Source organism: Bombina bombina, chromosome 1 (assembly GCF_027579735.1).
Source record: "Bombina bombina isolate aBomBom1 chromosome 1, aBomBom1.pri, whole genome shotgun sequence".
Taxonomy (NCBI): Eukaryota; Metazoa; Chordata; class Amphibia; order Anura; family Bombinatoridae; genus Bombina; species Bombina bombina.
Window position 1 is genome coordinate 618,805,896 of NC_069499.1, and position 22,876 is coordinate 618,828,771.

The 22,876-nt window shown below is 40.2% G+C and overlaps 1 protein-coding gene across 1 annotated transcript in view; it reads left to right on the plus strand.

Moving 5' to 3' along the window:
* Positions 1-18,520: 18,520 nt before the first annotated feature.
* LOC128645782 (G-protein coupled receptor 83-like) overlaps positions 18,521-22,876 on the plus strand; it is a 193,717-nt gene continuing 189,361 nt past the window's right edge. The window contains exon 1 of the mRNA XM_053699019.1: positions 18,521-19,338. Within this exon, the coding sequence (XP_053554994.1) occupies positions 19,003-19,338 (336 nt within the window). The 5' untranslated portion in view covers positions 18,521-19,002. The remainder of the gene's footprint in view (positions 19,339-22,876) is intronic.

The window sequence follows — 22,876 nt, forward strand, 5'->3', positions numbered from 1 at the left end:
ATCAAAATCAAAAATTGAATTTTAAATGCCTAAAAGAGGTAAAATAATAATATCTTAAAGGTATATATATCATCAATATTAGCATCATGGATGGCAAGAATAACCTTAGGCGGTTAGGATAACTAGGACAACTATGAAGAATATATACAGATAAATCCATATTTTCCAAACCAATATCTGAGTTATAGAGAGAGATTATATAAAATATATAATATCAATTACTTAAAGGTATATACACCCCATTTCTGTTAATCCAGAATATTCAGAGAGTTTCTCTCTATGGTAGGATAATCTATTTAATAAGAAGGATATATAACTATTGTTACTTGCAATATTAATTGCTAAGAAATGGAGCAAAATTTAATTCTTCATTAAGGCCATTTGGTTGCATAGAGTGTAGGTTGTATATCCATTTACATTCAGATTTCAACAGCACGTTGTCCCAATCACCACCCCTCTCACTAATGTCTATTAGTTCGAGGCCCATGAATTTCAGGTCATGAACACTGCTTTGGTGGATGTCAGAGAAGTGTCTTGCAACACCACTATCTTTGATTTTTCATTCAATATGTCCCTCCTGTGCTCCTTCATAAGTTCTCTAAATCCACGATAGGTTTTGCCCACGTAAAATCTCGGGCAAGAGCAAAAGGCAGCATAGACGACTCCTTCACTGCGGCAAGTAATATGGCCCTTGATTTTATGTGGGTAACCCCTACTGTCAAATAAAATCTGGCCCTTATTAATATGTTTGTACATTTTACATTTACCGCATTTGTAACACCCATCCTTTTTCTGTTGTCTATATAGCCAATTATTTTTACCCTTGAAATGGCTATGGACAAGTTTATCTTGAATTCAGGGTGCTCGTCTAGCTGTCATCAGGGGAAAATCCCCAACAATTTTACGAATATCTGGATCAACAATCAAAATATCCCAGTGTTTATTCAGAATTTTTCTAAGTTCACTCCATTCTGAATTAAATGTACTAATAAATCTTACTGCGGTATTAGTTTGTTTCTCCACATTGTCATACAGTATTTTGTCACGTGTAGTGTCTCTTGCTCTATGATAACCTTTTTTAATAATTTTATTCTGATATCCCCTAGCTTTGAATCTCAATTTAAGATAATCTGCATATTTTTTGAAAGATTCCTCAGTAGAGCAATTTCTTTTTGCCTCAAATACTGGCCAATAGGGATAGAGTTTATTTGATGTTGAGGGTGATGAGAAGAGGCTTCAAGGAGTGTATTTGCTGAGGTGCTTTTCCTGTATGTTTCTGTTATTAGACTGTTATCACTTTTGGTAATTTTTAAGTCCAAGAAGGATAAGGACTCCAAACTCCATTCATACGTGAATTTGAGGTTCCAATCATTAATGTTCAGCTCTTCCATGAATCTGACCAAATAATCTGATGTGCCCTCCCATAATAGGAGGACATCATCGATGAAACGGACCCATAATAGGATCATTTGGTCATACTCAGTGGTTATATCCAGTATTGTTTCATATATATATATATATATATATATATATATATATATATATATATATATATATATATATATATATATATGTATACACACACACACAGAGAAGCACACTCACAGGAACGAACAACCAGCTCAATACTATTGTTAGCCTGTTCTACGGCGATTTATCACCTGGGTGCAGCTTCTTTTAGCCCAGTAATGCTTTTCACAGAGAAGAACTTTCTTGTAGTATATCAGTCTGATTCCGCCTATTACGGTCAGTCCAGCGCCGAAATACCTGGCAATTCCTCTCTGAACAAGGAACACAGCAACCCCAGACGATCGTTTCCGCCTCCATTTTCACAGAGAAGAACTTTCCTGTAGTATATCGGTCAGAGTAATGCTTTTCACAGAGAAGAACTTTCCTGTAGTATATCGGTCAGTCCAGCGCTGAAATACCAGGCAATTCCTCTCTGAACATGGAACATAGTAACCCCAGACGATCTTTTTAGTCTCCATATGGGAAAAAGGGGAACCAGACGTGGACTCCTTGCTCAGTGTGCTTAGAGGAATATGGCTACACCTCACTGGCGAGGCCCAATTAAGGACGAAAAGATTGTCTGGGATTGCTGTGCTCCTTGTTCAGAGAGGAATTGCCTGGTATTTTGGCGCTGGACTGACCGTAATAGGCGGGATCAGACTGATATACTACAGGAAAGTTCTTCTCTGTGAAAAGCATTATTGGGCTAAAAGAAGCTGCACCCAGGTGGTAAATCACCATAGAACAGGCTAAAAATAGTATTGAGCCAGTTGCTCGTTCCTGTGAGTGTGCCTCTCTCTGTGTGTATTTAGTCTCCCTATGGGAAAAAGGGGAAACCTGACGTGGACTCCTTGCTCAGTGTGCTTAGAGGAATATGGCTACACCTCACTGATGAGGCCCAATGAAGGCCGAAATGATCGTCTGGGGTTGCTGTGTTCCTTGTTCAGAGAGGAATTGCCTGGTATTTTGGCGCTGGACTGACCGTAATAGGCGGGATCAGACTGATATACTACAGGAAAGTTCTTCTCTGTGTAAAGCATTACTGGGCTAAAAGAAGCTGCACCCAGGTGGTAAATCGCCATAGAACAAGCTAACAATAGTATTGAGCCAGTTGTTTGTTCCTGTGAGTGTGCTTCTCTCTGTGTATATTTAGTCTCCCTATGGGAAAAAGGGGCAACCAGACGTGGACTCCTTGCTCAGTGTGCTTAAAGGAATATGGCTACACCTCACTGACGAGGTCCAATGGAGGCGGAAACGATCGTCTGGGGTTGTTGTGTTCCTTGTTCAGAGAGGAATTGCCTGGTATTTCGGCGCTGGACTGACCGTAATAGGCGGAATCAGACTGATATACTTCAAGAAAGTTCTTCTCTGTGAAAAGCATTACTGGGTTAAAAGAAGCTGCACCTAGGTGGTAAATCACCATAGAACAGGCTAACAATAGTATTGAGCCAGTTGTTCGTTCCTGTGAGTGTGCTTCTCTCTGTGTATATTTAGTCTCCCTATGGGAAAAAGGGGAAACCAGACGTGGACTCCTTGCTCAGTGTGCTTAGAGGAATATGGCTACATCTCACTGACGAGGCCCAATGGAGGCGGAAACGATTGTCTGGGGTTGCTGTGTTCCTTGTTCAGAGAGGAATTGCCTGTTATTTCGGCGCTGGACTGACCGTAATAGGCGGGATCAGACTGATATACTACAGGAAAGTTCTTCTCTGTGAAAAGCATTACTGGGCTAAAAGAAGCTGCACCCAGGCGGTAAATTGCCATAGAACAGGCTAACAATAGTATTGAGCCAGTTGTTTGTTCTTGTGAGTGTGCTTTTCTCTGTGTATATTTAGTCTCCCTATGGGAAAAAGGGGAAACCAGACGTGGACTCCTTGCTCAGTGTGCTTAGAGGAATATGGCTACACCTCACTGACGAGGCCCAATGAAGGCCGAAACGATCATCTGGGGTTGCTGTGTTTCTTGTTCAGAGAGGAATTGCCTGGTATTTCGGATATGGACTGACCGTAATAGGCGGGATCAGACTGATATACTACAGGAAAGTTCTTCTCTGTGAAAAGCATTTCTGGGCTAAAAGAAGCTGCACCCAGGTAGTAAGTCGCTATAGAACAGGTTAACAATAGTATTGAGCCAGTTGTTCGTTCCTGTGAGTGTGCTTCTCTCTGTGTGTGTATGCCTATTTAGTGCGGTCCCGAATCTCCATGATAAAATCGTAATATATATGGATCATCTGGTTGTTACCTAATACCTGTTTTTTTTACCTTGCAATTCTTTTCCCCTTGGCTTTGATCATTATTACGGAGGTGTCCCGGAGGCAACAGGTCCAGTGACGCTGCGCACGGCGCAGTCGGCTTCTGATTACGTCACAGTGAAGGGACGGTTGCTGGAGCAGAGAACTACACGCTGAGGCGGGTGAATCGGATTCACACTCCGGGCAGAAGACGCTCACCTAGACACATAGCTGTCGGTATAGAGGTCCACAGACGGACTGGATTTACACTCCGAGGGGAAGACGCCTTTCCTGATACACAAAGTAAGGCTTTACACAAAAAAAGTTTTTTCCTTTCTCTCGCCTTTTTGCCTTTGTGCACAAAAGACTGTTCAACTATTTATATATATATTTGCATTGGGAGACAATTCTTTAATTGTGTGCTCTACGGGATATGACTTCACAATAGTGTTTAAATGCTTCATTTACTTTCTGACAAAGAAGCGAGTTTCTTATGAATATTGGAAAACTTTTCTCTACAAAAGCACTTTATTGGGACTTCATATTACATCAAGACAGAGATTAAAATTGAACTTTTTTTCACTTCATGTCAATGGGAAATTGATCTATAACCCTATTTATTTTTTCCACTCTTAACAAAAAATAATATTTATTGTCTATTTTTCTTTGTTGCTTTAAACAAACCTCTTAACCCAAACATGGATGAAATATATGTTTTAAAAGACATTACATTAGATCAAGATTCCTCTGATATGGAGGACATCCTAGAGGATATAGAAACCGTATTAGATGATTTATTCCAACAGATGGACAATCTTAGAAAAAGGGATATAAGGTTGGAGTTGGACATTAAAACCTTTCAAATATACCAAACAAACTCCAGAATACCAAGGGGTTTAAGAATATCCAAATTTCCATCACTTGTCAAGATTTTATAAATAAGTGGAATGAGGTTTTAACTACTTGCTCTAGATCTCTCATAAATCTGTTAATAGAATATAAAAAGAAACAGAGGTTACAATTAATTCAACACATGCAAGAACTACAGATAGAACTCAAAAAACATCAACGTCACCAGGAGTTCAAAGAGTATGATAGACAATTTCAAGATAACATGAGGTCTTTTAAAAAAGACCTATGGCTTTTCAAACAACAAAAAATGCACAGAGATAAATTAGACTATGAATTGAATAAGGTTTATAGATGGAGTCACACCAGTGACTATAAAACATATTTCAAAAATAAAACACAACATACTAACACACATAGGAGATCTAGCCTAAAACAAGACAAAAAAGTCACATTCAGTGAGACAGAATATGAATATGACACTTCAGATCAGGAAACACCTTTACAACAAGTTAGCAATTCTTTACCAGTTAAGGAATCTATTTCTGTGTTAGACATCCCTTCCACCTCCAGTATCACACAGTCAAAAAACGGGGTGGGCCTTTCCAAACCCAATACAAAATTAAAAGCAAAAAGAAAGTACGTAGAGGGCACAGGGGTAGAGGCAGAAGAAATAGGGAACAATCGCTATCCTCAAAGAAAGAAGGTGTCTTACAGGACAAATCGTCAATAAATAATGTAGTCAATTTGTCCTCTAGATGCCTCACTGAACAAGAAATTTCTTTATTACAAAGGGGTCTTAACTTTGCACCTAGTTGCAATTTTAACCTCTTCTCCACAGTGTTAGATGTAAATAGATTCGTCAGAACTCTAACATTAAAGAAACATTTTGCAAATGATGAAGAAAGTGCAAATGAAGAAGCAATTGATCAGTCTGTTTGCGTTCAACAAACTCCTAATTTTAATTTCAATGATTATACCGCAATGGTAGACATGCAAGAACTCATTGAGGAAAACCATTTTACGCAAACAGACAGATCAGGTCCTTCAGAGAAAGACATTAATTTGAAAAGATTCAAAGAAAAAAGTGTATTTTACCCCATTCACAGTAGGGGTCAACACTTACAAGTATTCCAACAAACTCTTGAAACACAATTAATTGCATTAAACAACAAGAATAAAAAGAAAAACACATACAAAGACAGCAATCTAACATCAGGAGAGAGAAAAGCTATCCAGACACTTAAAGAAGATCAGAGTATAGTCATTAGGGAATCAGACAAAGGTGGTAACACAGTAATTTTAAACAGGAAAGATTACTTAATTGAAGCTAACAGACAGCTTACAAATAAAGATGTATACCAACCCCTTTCATCTGACCCTACTAAGCTATACAAGGAAATTTTGTCAGAAATAATACATAAAGCTAGACTAGATGGAGTATTTTCTGATAAGGTCATGGAGTATTTACTGCCTAAAAATCCCTGCGTACCCATATTCCATCAGCTTCCAAAACTACATAAAGATCCTATACACCCTCCAGGCCGCCCAATAGTGGCAGGCATAGGTTCTTTAAATGAAAGATTATCTGATTTGGTTGATTCTTACTTACAACCCATAGTTGTAGATTTATATGGTTACTTGAAAGACACAACATCATTCATTGAAAAAATCAAACATGTTACATGGTGTGACTCTTATAGATTTGTCACTGTAGATGTTACTTCACTGTATACCACCATTCCTCATACTTTAGGTTTGGAGGCATTACATTTTTTTATTACTCACCATACCTCATATGATTTTTTCACCAATCAATTTATTCACACAGCTGTTGAATATCTTCTTACACACAATTTTTTTATGTTCGAGGATCATTACTATCTCCAGAGACGTGGCACCGCTATGGGGGCTAAATTTGCCCCTTCCTATGCTAACCTCTATATGGGGTTCTGGGAACGGTGCCACGTCTTTGGAGATACTAATCCCTTTCGAGATCACATTGTTTTTTTTGGGAGGTACATTGACGATTTGGTGTTGGTGTGGGACGGAGACCAGCAATCAGTTGCTGGGTTTCTTGAATATGTCAACGACAACAAACTTAATTTATCCTTCACTATGACTGAAAATGCCAACACAATTAATTTTTTGGATGTTACTTTAACATCTAACAATGATACACATTCTATTGATATAGAACTCTTTAGAAAAAGCACAGCAGGTAACACTATTTTACACTCTTCCTCATGTCACCCCAAACATACCATTGAATCTATTCCATATGGACAACTAATTAGGACAAAACGTAATTGCACAACAGAAACAAAATTTCAAATGCATGCCGAACAGACCAATCAAAGATTGGAGGCCAGGGGCTATAAAACAGACCTTCTTACTAAAACAAAAAGTAAAGTAGATCTTATTAACAGAGATGAATTGATATACAAAGACACCCCAAAAAAACTAAGACAACACAACAAACCCACTTTTATCACAAATTACAGCAGAGATTTTAACAAAATTTGTGATATTGTACGTGGTTGCTTACCCATCCTAGAAAGTGACACTAAACTAAAGAAAATTGTCAATGAAGGTTGCTTCTTTTCAGCTCGCAGAGCGAAAACGTTAGGCAACATTCTCGCTCCATCAATGTTGCCTAGCAACAGTAAACAGACATGGTTAACTCAAAGACTAGGTTGTAACAAATGTAATGGTAAAATATGTAAAACCTGCCTACACATAGAACAAGGAACAAAATTTAAATCTAGTACTACAGGCAAGGAATTTGACATACGTTACAGAATTACATGCAACACCACACATGTTATTTATCTTCTGACATGTCAGGGATGCAAAAAGCAATACGTAGGGCGCACGAAACGTGCCCTACGTGATAGAGTGTTGCAACATTTGAGGGATATAGCAAACTCTGATAGTACAACTCCAATAGCAAAACACTTTAGACAGGAACACAATTCAAATGAATCCCTATTAACAGTACAAGGCATAGATCACATACCAAGGCATAGGAGAGGAGGAGACAGGGAAAGACGTTTGGACCAGAGAGAAGTGTTTTGGATCTTTAATTTACAGACAAAACACCCCTCTGGTCTAAATTCAATTATGGATGTAGATTTATTTTACTGATTCTACAAAATTCATCAGAGAGTATACTTTATATAATATATTTAAAATATAATATTCTAAATCTAGTTGTAATATTGTTTGAAATTATTCTCTAAATTTAAAAGGTATAGGTATAAGGTAACTTGCACTAGCATTATTTATTGTCATATATTTAAGATCACATAAAGAGTTAACATTGCACAGGTGCCTGCAATCATTTTAAGTACCTTATCCTTAAATAGCACTAGCAGGTGTGAACCCAAATCATGCCAGTGAACAAGGGCTGAAGCTAGTCCCGAAACATGTTTGGCGTTGGGTTCTGAACACCTTGTTGCAGGCCTGCGACTAGCCTATATGGTTTACATGTTTTTACATGCTTCTTTTTAACATTTTTGGAAATAAAACTTATTTTTGCTTTTAAGAAAAAAAGACTCTTTACAATATTTCTCTTTTTTCTGGAGCTGCGGGATGATATAATGTTTTTCTATATATATATATATATATATATATATATATATATATATATATATATATATATATATATATATATATATATATATATATATATATACACACACACACACACACACACACACACACACACATATATATATATATATATATATATACACGCAAAAATAAAAAATGTAGATATACAGTATATGCACACACATGTATACATGTACATACATATACCCGCCTACATACACACATGCATACATGATATGGGCATAGATAGACACAAGACACATAAGTGCATAACGTGCATAAACAGACATACATTACATATGCAGATACACACAGGCACATGACTAAAGACAAAAGCATGTGGGTGATAACTGTAAAGAAACAAGCATGAATACGTTTTAGTAAAAAAAAAAATTTCCATAATGAGACACAGAGTAAAATCAGACTACTTGGCATCACCAGTGCTATACTGGTTAACAAAGGTGGATGCAGTGGCCTGCGCTGCAGAGCTGGGTTGGTCAGCCGAGAGAATTAAAAGGCTTGGCAGATGACAATAGCAGAGATACAAGCTGTACGTCTGCCTATTGGCAGCTGAGTTATGTGTGCATGGTAGGGAGCGCAAAGTTTTTCAGTTGATGACAAGTTTAGTTAGTTGGCTAAAGACTTTCTGTCTTTATAGGTACAAGTCGGGGGCCCATGCATATATGGATTGTAGGTCATTCCTACATATACTGGGCATCGCTAAGGGCTCTGTCGACCGCATACGGGGGACAACTGGGATTCCATTCCACTAAAGCATCTGTGTGCTGGCTGGGTTGTGGAGAGCTTTGCTGGACTGACCTCACCTCGTTGCTTCAAGACGCTTACATGCATTGTGGCAAACCAAATGTTATTGTATTACATCTTTTTGGGCCAATGACTTGGGGTTGGTCTCAGCTTTAGACCTGATCAGAATCATGGTGGCAGACTTGAAGTAGGTGTGGGTCTGGTTGCCTGGAGTGATCCTAGGATGTTCCAACATTATTCACAGATTGCACTGGAGGCACATGGTCTGTCAGACATAAGGCTAATGGGAGTTGAGTAAGGCTGTAAGGTCCTTAGAGGGGTTTTCAGTTCGACACAGCAACATACTGGGCGGGAACTGCAGTTTTTACTGTCCCAATGGCGTGCATTTATCTGACGGTGGGTTGGACCTGTTTCTTGCTAACATTAAGCTGGCATTGCAGGAGATAATTTGGTGGTGGCAAGAGCCCTTATTTATATATTGTGCAATGGCCTCTTGGTGGGCGCTCTGGTCTCGGAACGTTGATATGAGAGTGACGACCATGAGGAGGAGCGCTGTCCCTAGGACCGGGCCTGGGGGTGCTCCTTCTAGCGTGCCTGGTTGAATACCTCAAGTGAAAAGCATTGTTCTTATGAGGCGTGGTAGCCTAGCTCCCCCATCTGAACAGCCTGAACCCAGACCTGCATAGCATGGGTTTATATAGTACTTGTGCACTTAAAGACACTTACTGGTGTTGGGGCAAACCAAATGTTATTGTATTACATCTGGGGGGCAACGACTTGGGGTTGGTCTCAGCTTTAGATCTGATAAGGATCCTGGTGGCAGACTTGAAGTGGATGTGTGTGTGGTTGCCTGCAAAGGTCCTAGGATGGTCTGACATCATTCAAAAATTGCGCTGGAGGCACATGGTAGTCTGTCACAAGGCCACCTTTGGTGTCAGAAAGAAGGTTAATAGGGAGTTGGGTAAGGCTGTAAGGTCCTTAAGGGGGTTTTCAGTTCAACACAGCAACATAGTGGACTGGAATCGCAGTTTTTACCATCCCGATGGCATGCATTTATCTGACGCCGGGTTGGACCTGTTTTTTGCTAACATTAAAGGGACATTATACACTCATTTTTTCTTGCATAAATGTTTTGTAGATGATCTATTTATATAGAACATGACGTTTTTTTTTAAAAAAAAAAAAAATGTTTAGTTTTGCTTATTATTAAATAACATTGCTCTGATTTTCAGACTCCTAACCAAGCCCCAAAGTTTTATCTGAATACCGTCAGCTACCTTCTCCAGCTTGCTCCTGTTTGTGTAAAGGGTCTCTTCATATGCAAAAGAAGGGGGAGGGGGGGGAAAGTGTCTTATTTCCCACTTGCAGTGGGCTTTCCAGCTACCTTTTCAACAAAGCTAAACTGAGAGCTTCTAAGTAAGTATTTAAACAGTTTTATACTGGATTTTTTTATCGGTATCTGTGCATCTTATTCTTTATAATAGTGTCTATTACATGCAGTTATATAAAAATGAGTGTATACTGTCCCTTTAACGGGACTGTCAACACCAGAATTTTTAAAAAGATAGATAATCCCTTTATTACCCATTGCCCAGTTTTGCAAAACCAACACAGTTATAATAATAAACATTTTACTGTACCACTGTAAATACCTTGTATCAATGCCTCTGCAAACTGCCCCTTATTTCAGTTCTTTTGACAGACTTGCATTTTAGCCAATCAGTGCTCACTCCTAGGTAACTGCACGTGCGTCAGCTCAATGTTATCTATATGAAACAAATAAACTAATGCCCTGTAGAGGCGGCCCCTAATTTGGTGGCGGCAAGAGCCCTGATTTATATATTGTGCAAAGGCCTCTTGGTGGGCGGTCTGGTCTCGGGCTGTTGATATGAGAATGATGACTACGAGTAGGAGCGATTTCCCTAGGACCGGGCCTGCGGGTGCTCCACCTAGAGTGCCTGGTAAAATACCTTGAGTGAAAAGCATTGTTCTTATGAGGTGGTGGAGTTGCTGAGCTCCGCCGTCCAAACTACCTGAGCCCAGACCTGCATAGCATGGGTTTATATAGTACTAGTGCGCCGCTTGTCGCTAGGTTTCCTTTGCCTTTAAAGCTAAGTTATTATTTGCTGTTTTTGTATTAATAAATGGACCTTGCAGTCTTTAACCCAGCTCTCTGTGTGTCTGTGTTTTATTATATGGTTCACAACCTTCGAGAGGCCTACTGGTTTGGAGTTGGATTGATTGCATCCTAGCAAAGCGGACGGTCTGCCCTTCAGCTGTTGATATGAGAGTGACGACCACGAGGAGGAGCAACATCCCTAGGACCGGGCCTGGGGGTGCTCCTCCTAGAGTGCCTGGTCGAATACCTTGAGTGTACAGCATTGTTCTTATGAGGCTTGGTAGCCAAACTCTGCCATCTGAACAGCCTGAGCGCAGACCTGCATAGAGAGGATTTATATAGTACTAGGGTTTTTTTTTTTTTATTAATAAATGGACCTTGCGGCCTTTAACCCAGCTCTCTGTGTGTCTGTGTTTTCTTATATGGTTAAGTTAGTCCCAAAACGAATAGGGCCTTCAATCCCTTAAGATAGATTGATAGATAGATAGATAGATAGATAGATAGATAGATAGATAGATAGATAGATAGATTGGTAGATAGATGGTAAATAGATAGACACTCATACATGCTGAGTGTAAAACACTCAATTGGCAACAGTGAAGTAGATCAGTGCTTTATGGGAATTTTCAGAGACTCCACAAGACCTAGACTCCATGACAACATCTGTTTGTTTGTGTTTGAAACCTCAATGTGGCCAATTTCTGGTTAGGACTTGTCAAACTGAATAGTGCCATTAAATAATCTGCATTACAAAATAAATAAAAAGAACATTGCTGCTTCTTTATCTGTGCACACTTTTAAAGGCTGTGTACATTACCTTGGAAAGAGGTGTGCACTCCTTTTAAAGGGATATGAAATCCAAAAATGTTATTTTGTGATTCAGACCGAGCATACAATTTAAAAAAAGTTTCCGATTTACTTCTATTATAAAATAATGCTGCCATCTAGTGCTTTAGCAAATGGATAACATTCTTGCAAAACTTTTGCCACCTAGTGCTCCACAAATAGGCTGGCTCCTAAGCAAAAGTCCCTTATTTGCCACAAATGATACCAAGAAAACAAAGACAATTTGATAATAGAAGTAAATTAGAAAATGTCATGCTCCTTTCATGAAAGAAGAATGTTGGGTTTCATATCCCTTTAAATAGCAACTATACATTTGGTAACATGTTCTTTAGTAAATTACAGGATATATAATTCAAATTTGATTGCTGTGAGATCACAGAGATTTAAATGTATACTTTTCAGGCACTGTTGTATTTTTTTGTATACATTTTGAGCAAAAACAAAAAACAAAATACTAATTAATAAGCAAAAAACAGCTTTTTTACGAGCATCTATATGGGACGGACTACAGCAGCAATAAAGCATCATATAATGGGGAGAGTGGAGATAATTTTCAAAGGAAAAAGCTGGTCCACACCCTAACCCCAATATGCACTTAATGCAAAGGCCTCTATTTATCAACCCGTCAACTTACCTGCATTCAATGGCACCAATACCCTCACCTAAGATCGCCTAACATCGCTGCCACGGACCTGAATACATTCTCCAAAATTATCAAAAAAGCTGTCAAAAAGCCATGCACCAAGTACGGGGCGATGAACTGCGGACTGTTGTTAACTAACAGTCATCGATCTCGCTGCTCTTCGGCTTTTTTACAGCTTTCTTGGTATACTGTCATTAAACACCCACACTATACTACACTGTTTTACCCCTATACCACCACTCCCGGACCCCGCCGCAACTAAATTAAGTTATTAACCCCTAAACTGCCGCTCCTGGAGCCCACCGCAACGCTAATAAATGTATTAACCCCTAAACCGCCACTCCCGGAGCCCACCACAACTCTAAAACTAATTACACCTAATCTAATCCCCCTAATAAAATAAAAAAGCCCTCCAAAATAATAAAAAGCCCTACCCTATACTAAATTGCAAATAGCCCTTAAATGGGCCTTTTGTGGGGCATTGCCCCAAAGTAATCAGCTCTTTTACCAGTAAAAAAAAGTACAATACCCCCAACATTAAAACCCACCACCCACACACCCAACCATACTCTAAAACCCACCCAATCCCCCCTTAAAAAACACTAACCCCTTGAAGATCACCCTACCTTGAGAAGTCTTCACCTAGCCAGGCCGAAGTCCTCCACAAAGCCGGGCAGAAGTGGTCCTCCAGACGGGCAGAAGTCTTCATCCAAGCCGGGCAGAAGAGGTCCTCTAGACGGGCAGAAGTCTTCATCCAGACAGCATCTTCTATATTCATCCATCCGGCGTGGAGCGGGTCCATCTTCCTTCAAGACATCCGACGCGGAGCATCCTCTTCCAACAACATCCGACGACTAAATGACGGTTCCTTTAAATGATGTCATCCAAGATGGCGTCCCTTGAATTTCCGATTGGCTGATAGAATTCTATCAGCCAATCGGAATTAGGGTAGGAAACATCCTATTGGCTGATGCAATCAGCCAATAGGATTGAGTTTGCATTCTATTGATTGATTGGAATAGCCAATAGAATGCGAGCTCAATCCTTTTGGCTGATTGGATCAGCTAATAGGATTGGACTTCAATCCTATTAGGCTGATTGCATCAGCCAATAGGATTTTTCCTACCTTAATTCCGATTGGCTGATAGAATTCCATCAGCCAATTCCAGCATAATTGCGGTTGATAGCTTGATAAATAGAGGCCAAAGTGATTACCTCCATCAATACAGTCAAAGCAAACTGTAGTGCATGCACTTAACACATCCCTACCCAGAAGCCATTCCCTTTGTATTTTGCAGCACCTAAATTCAGTGCAAAGAGGGATAATAGCAGAAAAAAAATTACAATTGTGTATGTGCAAGACATGTTGAAGTAATAGATTTAAAGTGAAGGTAAACTTTGATGAATGAAAGCCCATTTTTTAAAAACACTATTAAAAACCGGGGCACTTTTATTCATCAATGTTTAGAAAGCAGCCGTTTTGATTAAAAACTTACCTTTGTTCTTTTCACAGCCAAAGCAGCTTCCCCCATACGGAGATCCTCTCTTCACGCGTCATCAATGACTAATCCGGCTTCCTCCAATCACGGCTTTCCCCCAGGGGAGTCATTGCCTTTCGATGAATGAAAGTCCCCCTGTTTTTAATAGTATTTTTTTAAAACGGGCTTTCATTCATCAAAGTTTACCTTTAATTTAAAGCAACATTAAACACTTTGCAAAAGTTACATTTTACTGCAAAACTGTCAAATTTCCAGAGACTTCTTAGCTAGAATGTATTAAAATATTTAACTAAAAAATACCAGAAAAAAAGTTAAAGGAGGCAAAGAAGTGAACTATTAGGTAGCACAAAAATTATATTTTGCCAGAAGGCTAAAGTGCACTGAATAGGAACTAGCTGAAGCTACCTCTGTCAGTGAGCAAAGACAGACCAAATTACAGTTTCATGATCTTCAACTCTTCAATACCAGAGAATACACTCCCTGCAAAACCATGTCAGCCAATAAAGGAGGATTTCACCCTGCACTTCTTCACAGTCTCTCCCTGACTTGCACTTGTGGCCACCAGCATTGGCCTAGGGAGCCTTGGTTGGGGGGAGGGGGGTTTAGAGGGCTTATCCTCTTTCTACCGATGTACTCAATGTAAGTGTTCGGGAAGTCCCCTCTCTCACTGGAGCTCTCGTTGTAGATGTTGAGCCATCTGATAAGCTTGGGTCTGGCTTTGTTTCCCTCCGCACATCCTATGGCCAGCCACTATGGTGCCCTATTTGACTGTTCAGATGCTGCCCACCTGAAGGTTGATATTTTTGTCCTGCTCCTTCTTGTAAGGGTACATAGTCTGGGTCTGGTTACTGGTATCCATCCGCACTCATATTGCACGTCTTTACCAGTTAGCACATTCCAGAAATCCTAACTGCACTGTTATTTTTGTGAATCGTTTCATCATGGACTGTTGTAAAATGGATCTGGTGCTGCACTGACTGACTGCAGCACGAGATCCATTTTAAAAAAGTTCCTTGTGAAGTGATTCACAATAACAACAGTTCCTTCTGGTGCTGGCATTTGGGGGGGATTTCTCCAATGCCCCCCTGGATCTGCCACTGTATCATTGAGTACAGTCTGATACACATTACAGACATGTTTTGTGTACTTTACATGGTATTTATGCTGGGACACATATCTATGCAACTAATACCGTAACCATATGCAGTGATTGATTGTGTCAAATGCAAATTTTTTTTAGAGGTATTAATATACACTACTGTGCATTTCAAATACAAGATACCCCTGTATAGACATGCACTTTCAAAGTGGAAAGAGTAGTATACATATCAGTGCAGACTGTGAAGAGTAGGTGTGATCTACCTTTAAATCTGCACATCACAAGCACTTCCTTCCTATTTAAGGAAGCACTCTAGCCTCATTCTGGGCCTGAAAATTGAAGTTGTTTCTTCACAGTTCACTTTGACTCCTGTGAAATAACTTTGCTCTTAGAATTTACTAGGTCTTTCAGGTCCTTAAGCTCATTTCTTACTATATGCGCTGCATATTCTGTTGCTGCCTTTACTCTCTACCGGAACCAGCCTCCCGGATTACTACGCTTACCTGAACTTCTTACTTCCGACGCCGAAGTCGCGCTCACACTGAGCGGTCACCGGAGCTCAAACTGCCTGCCAATATTTTTGCAACTATCCTGCATACGTTTGCTTTTGTGTATATAAACCTGTCATCTGGAAAAGTACTTATGAATCGTATTTGGGATAAATGAGAGTGTGTCTGGACTGTATATATTTTATTGATTGCTTGTGTGAGTCCGTGAAAACCTTGCTTATACATAAAGCAACAACTTTGCCTTGGATATTACTGAACTGCCATATGAGTAATTTAACCCATTTATTACTCACATATTCTCTGAGGTTTTCCTCGTTATATCATTCTTATATCAGTGCCTATTCCACATTTCCTTATGTGTTATTGCAAGATATAGTTTCATATATATTAAATCAATTACTAAACTAAAGCCTCACCTTATATAACAAGTTGAATAAGTGATTTCTTCTTGCTTATTATAAGAAAAGAGCAACAAAACCTTTATTTTTGTCATTTATATTTGTATTCACCATTAAAAGTGATTGTGAATATCACAGTAGGAGCCGAATGTAATATATTAGCCATTATGATGGCCAAAACATTCTTCAAGGAGATATAAAATATGCACATTGTACTGAACAGAAGGAGCACAAGCAAATCACCAGACTACATTACAGGAATTGCAAAGCCACAGACTTAAAGGGACAGTCTACTCAAAATTTTTTATTGAAAACAATGGAAAATCCATTTATTACCCATTCCCCAGTTTTGTATTACCAACACTATTATATTAACATATTCTTTGTATGTATTTGGTACTTATAAAGCATGGCTAATAACCCTAAGGGTCTCAAGGCACTGCTCATTTTATCGACCTCGGAAGGATGAATGGCTGAGTGAACCTTGCCGGGGATCGAAGCTGCAACCCTTGGGTTGCTACAGAGCTCTGCCACAGTGCCTTAGCATGCTGAGCTATCTGCCCAGCCTCTCTACCTTTTGTGATTACCTTGTATCTAAGCTTCTGCAGACTGCCCCATTATTTCAGTCCTTTTGACAGACATACCTTTTCACCAATCAGTGCCGACTCATAAATAACTCCACAGGAGTGAGCACACTGTTATCTATATCGCACACACAAACTAGCACTGTCTAATTGAGAAAAACTGTCAAAATGCACTGAGATAAGAGGCGGCCTTCAAGGGCTTAGAAATTAGCATATTAGTCTATCTAGGTTTAGCTTTCAACAAAGCATACCAAACGAACAAAGCAAATTTGATGATAAAAGTAAATTGTAAAGTTCTTTAAAATTGCACACCCTATCTGAATCTTGAAAGTTTAATTTTGACTTGAATGTCCCTTTAATATAAAAAGAACAGATACAAATGATAAGTTCCATAGCTTATACTGAGTGCTGGAGATAGAAGGACACAACTGAAGTTACTAGAGTATTGTAGATGAAATATATTATTGCAGAATCACTTTTAAACCTGTATGGAATATCAGTGTAGGCACTGAATAATAGTAAATCCCAGCCTCAGTGCTGAGAACCAAGCAGCTCCTGCTACACAAAGTCACATGAATACAATCAACCCATTAGCTACCAGGAACACAGCTATGGACTGCAATTCTCTTTGGTAATCAGTGGGTTAATAGTATGTTTTTCTTGGAGCTGACTACTAGGAGGAAAATGAGTGGTGATTTCTGCCCTTACAATATAGGCGCAGAAGAGGGGAGTAAATTATTTTGATTTGTGGCAAATGTCTAAAAGGGAGAAGGTCAGTAGTCAGCCCCACATGTCTCTCCTAAAAAGAAGTAATGTCTGGACACTTTTGTGGGTATAAGACCTGTGAGACAGTTGGAGGGGGGCACATGGAGGTCAGATATTATGTAGGGGCACAAGTGGTCCATATATTATACAGATGGGAACATTGGTACCAGATATTATGCAGGGGGACATGAGGGTATCAGATATTATGCAGGGGGCACATGGGGACCATAAATGGTGCAGAGGGAACATAGGGGGCAGACATTGTATAGGGGGCATATAGGGACCATATATTAGGCATGGGGGCCAATGTGGGCCAGACATTGTGCAGGGGGGGCACATGGGGACTAGATAGCATGCAGGGGGGCACATGGGGGCCAGAGATTATGCAGGAGGGGCACATGGGGATTGGATATTATGCTGGGTGACACATGGGGGCCAGATATTATGCAGGGTAACACTAAGGGGCAAGATATTATGCAGGAGGGGCACATGGGGGCCAGATATTATGCAGGAGGGGCACATGGGGACCAGATATTATGCAGGGTGACACTGAGGGGCAAGATGTTATGCAGGGGGGGGTGAGGGATAGATGTTATGCTGGATGACACATAAGGGCTATATATTATGTAGGGGGGGCACATGGAATGCCTATCTCACATGCTAAACAGCTAGAAGCAGTGCCTTTTTGTCTCTAGTCAGCCTGTACTCTCAGTGAGACACCCAGCAGAGACACAGGGGAGGGCACATACAGAGGGCAGATGCTGCACAGTGTTTCAGATTATAGACAGTACACAGAGAAGGAGACACAGACAAGTGCATGAAAGTCACAGAATTTATTTTTTTTTGTTAAAAAAAATAAACTGATGTGATTGTACCTTGTTTAACAGCAGCAGCAGCAGCAAATATTGCAGCAGTAAGAGATAAATAACTGCTCACAGCAGTTGCTCTCATGGATCCCTGGCACACCACTTGTTAACTGTGTGAGCTACTTTAAAATCCACGCTGCTTAGAGGGAGTGGTGTTTAAACTTGTCCCCTTCTATCAGCAGAAGCACAGGGAATATATCAATGTGCAGTTGGTCTACGTCATACTGCAAACACTACATATGACAAGACTCTCCTGGAACAGTGTAAATTGTTTCTATGCACTGTGTTCTCTTCATCTACAACAGCTCTGCTTTCATCTCTATACAGTTTTATGTCAGGCTATACTGGCTCCCTGGGCAGCTCCCTGGTTCGCCCGTCCCTGTTCAGTTTCCAGTCACTAGGAGTTTACTGATGTCCTTGGGATTTCACACAGTTCTATAATCAGCAATGTATTTCCTCTAGATGAACAGCTAGTGTGGGAAATAAGGAACAGATCAATAGATCCTGATGAACCGTGGACCTGTGTATTTTATATTGTACTCAATAAGGCATGGATCTTTCAGTGCAAAAGTCACACAGAGAGTTTCAATCCTTTTTTCAAAGACTCTGAGGTTGTTTTCCTGTGAAAAAATTGTATATACTGTGTCAGAGTATACAGCTGACACTTTGTTCCAGCTCAGTTTTAATTAGTTCCAATGTTGACAAAATGACCAGACACATGTGGTTCTCCTTACCCTATGCTTCTAAGCCCTTTCGGAGAACCAATGTGTCCTCCTCTCTCTTCAACGGTGACATCAACATAGAAGACATTGGAGACTTTGAGAACAACACCAAGTATGAAGCCGAATCTCAGAGCTCCACTGTCAAATCTCTGCTGATTGTAGCCTACTCTTTCATCTTTGCTATATCTCTCTTCGGAAATATCCTGGTATGCCATGTTGTCATAAAGAACAAAAGGATCCAGTCTGCTACCAGCCTCTTCATTGTTAACCTGGCAGTAGCAGATATTATGATCACCCTACTAAACACTCCATTCACTCTGGTAAGAGATTTTGTTGCTGACTTTTGTTGACCATTTGTTTTTTGTTTTCTGGTATTCTTGTCATATTTCATAGTTAGAAACTGTAGTAATTAATCAAAGTTACTTTTACAGTCTTGCAAAAATGAGAATTAATGTATAGTAGCGTTCTGAAAAATATGTTTACCCAGATGCATGAATTAATAATTGCAGCTCACAGTAGCTGAAGCGATGCAGTGGTAAATTGCCAGTAATTTGTTTTGCACGTTATAATGTGGCTGTGGATGTTCTGCAACAGTTAACAATCCTAAGACTAAGAATTGTGCTGTTCTTCTCATAAAAAGCTGCAGCAACTCTCCTTTATTTCCAAGTTGTGAATGTAGCGTAAAGTAGCAAAATAGATCATTAAAATGCAGCCACATGTCTGTGCTATAGAGGTATTGTAAGCTATGTAAAAAGAAAGCAATTTGACTACTGCAATCTGAATGGTATTGATTGCAGGATTGTTAATTCTGAATGTTCTCTTCTTTTATCCAATGTATAATTTGTGTAGACTGAATTACCTAGGTCTTTCTACTCTGGCATATCAATATCTGGGTTGCATTCTCTTTTGCTTGTTCTGTAAACAGGAATACAGTCAAAGAAATGGCAATTATTATTATTTATTGTGTGTGTCTAGATCTATGAAGATCTATTTAACAGAAATTCTTAAGTATGCAGGGGAGTGTTTTATATATAAAGTTTTAGTTAATAAGTATATACATTTAATAATAACATTGAAATATGCAACTAGTATCTAGTGCTAATTTGCAAATTATCAAATAACTTGAGTATAATTAAAATTGTACAACCATTTAAAATTATTAGTTATGTAAAATCAATCAAAATATTCAATGTTATTACATTTTTATATTCCACTATATTAGTGGGGGCTATTACAATTCTAATAGCTGAATTAACTAAAACAAGTATAGGAATATTTCTTATGGGTTTTTTTATAACCAAGAGAGTTAAACTCAAACCTAGTATCAGGAGTACGTAAAATCTGTGTTATTTATACAATACTAGTCCTAAAGCCCGTTCACACGGGCCATTTTTTGCTCTCTCCCTCCCCCTCTCTTTTGCTCTCTCTCCCCCATCTCTGTTGCGCTCTCTCTCTCCCCCTCTCTTTTGCGCTATCTCCCCCTTTCTTTTGCGCTCTCTCTCCCCCTCTTTTTTGTGCTCTCTCTCTCTCCCCCATCTCCTTTACGCTCTCTCTCTCCCCCATCTCTTTTGCGCTCTCTCCCTCCTCTCTCTCCCCCCTCTTTTGCGCTCTCTTTCTCCTCCTCTCTTTTGCGCTCTCTTTCTCCTCCTCTCTTTTGCGCTCTCTCTCTCCTCCTCTCTTTTGCGCTCTCTCCCTCCCTCTCTTTGTGCACTCTTCCCCCCTCTCTTTTGCGCTCTCTCTCTCTCTCTCCCATCTCTTTTGCGCTCTCTCTCTCCCCATCTCTTTTACGCTCTCTCTCCCCCTCTCTGTTGAGCTCTCTCTCCCCCCTCTCCCTCTCCTCTCTCTCTCTCTCTCCCCCCCTCCTCTCTCTCCAATTGTAATTGCTTTGCTTTACTAAAGACGTGTTCCAGTGTTATAAGAATGTACTTTCATAAAGGTTCATGTAATAAAAAAGCAATGCTCTCAAGAGTGCTTTACAAATATATGGGCATGAGGTTTCTCTCTCTCTCTCTCCCCCTCTTTTGTGCTCTCTCCCCCCTCTCTTTTGCACTCTTTCTCTTCCCCTCTCTTTTGCGCTCTCTCTCTCCCTTCTCTTTTGTGCTCTCTCTCCCCTCTCTTTTGTGCTCTCTCTCCCCTCTCTTTTGTGCTCTCTCTCCCCCCTCTCTTTTGTGCTCTCTCTCCCCCCTCTCTTTTGTGCTCTCTCTCCCCCCTCTCTTTTGCGCTCTCTCTCCCCCCTCTCTTTTGCGCTCTCTCTCTCTCCCCCTCTCTTTTGCGCTCTCTCTCCCTCTCTTTTGCTCTCTCTCCCCCATCTCTTTTTGCGCTCTCTCTCCCCCTCTCTTTTGAGCTCTCTCTCCCCATCAGTTTTGCACTCTCTCTCCCCCTCTCTTTTGAGCTCTCTCTCTCCCCCTCTCCTCTCTCTCCCCCCCTCTCCTCTCTCTCTCTCCCCCCTCTCTTCTCTCTCTCTCCCCCCTCTCCTCTCTCTCTCTCCCCCCTCTCCTCTCTCTCTCCTGCCTCTCTTCTCTCTCCCGCCTCTCTCTCTCCCCCCCTCCTCTTTCTCTCCCCCCCTCTCCTCTCTCTCTCCCCCCCCCTCACCTCTCTTTCTCCCCCTCTCCTCTCTCTCTCTCTCTCTCTCTCTCTCCCCCCATCCTCTCTATCTCTCCCCCCTCTCTATCTCTCTCCCCTCTCTATCTCGTGCCCACGCCTGACAATGCCCCCTTCACACCGGCCACGCCCCATCAGGTCATTCACATCCAGTCAGGCCCCCTTCACGCCAGCCATGCCCCCCGCTCACACCCGGCCAAGCCCACTTCTGCCGCAGATCAGCCGCCAGCCATGCCCCCCGCTCACACCCGGCCAAGCCCACTTCTGCCGCAGATCAGCTAGGGAGTAGGACTCAAAGGACAGGTGTGTTTGTCCTCGTGCTGTCTCTACTGCGCATGACAGCTTCGGACAAACACACTTGGCCTTTTATATTATAGGATTAGTAATTGCTTTGCTTTTGCTAAAGACATGTTCCAGTGCTATAAGAATGTACTTTCATAATGGTTCATGTAATAAAAAAGCAATGCCCTCAAGAGTGCTTTACAAATATATGGGCATGAGGTTTTTATTAAATATGTTCCATACAGAAGTCTTTTCTCAGATAAGAAAACTATGGAAAATGTATTTCATTTTAATGTTAGCAGAGTTTGTTCTATTAATATACAGTTATACAAGAATAGTTGTAGATATAGATAATATCTTAACTAATCTTATCAAAAGTGGTAGTAAAGAAATTCAGTTATTTCTGGGATTATTCTAATTTGACATCTACTAAAAGTTTTTTTGTTTTTTTTTTCAAAATAAGCTTTATTGTCAGATAAGGAAAACAAGTATACATAATAACAAGATGACAAACAATTAGTGACAATAACACATTGGTAAAGGCTGGTTGCCCTATGCATTACATGTGCTAGTCGCAGGTGAATACATCAAACTGTCTATATAGGAATAAAACATCCAAGCTGCTCAAAAGCGTCAATATTATTATAGTCCAATGTGTTTCAACATATTTTCAATGGTTTCAAGCTTATTATTTTTGACAAATTTTAGTTAAGCAATACTGATGTTACATCAAATCACAGACATGTGTCGAGCCGGGTCGCGAGCATCTAAAGAGCGACCCGTAGATAGTAATAGAAGCTCAGGGGGTAGAATAAGAGGGTGGTAAGGGTAAGAGGGAAAAAAAAACAAAAAACCTGATTGTCTATTTGACTTCAATGAGACTATAACGCCGCTTACTATGGAGTACCCTTCCACTGGGCCAGCATCATCTCATGTGTGACTATTTGATTAGTCTTATGGTAGTGCAGTCTCTCC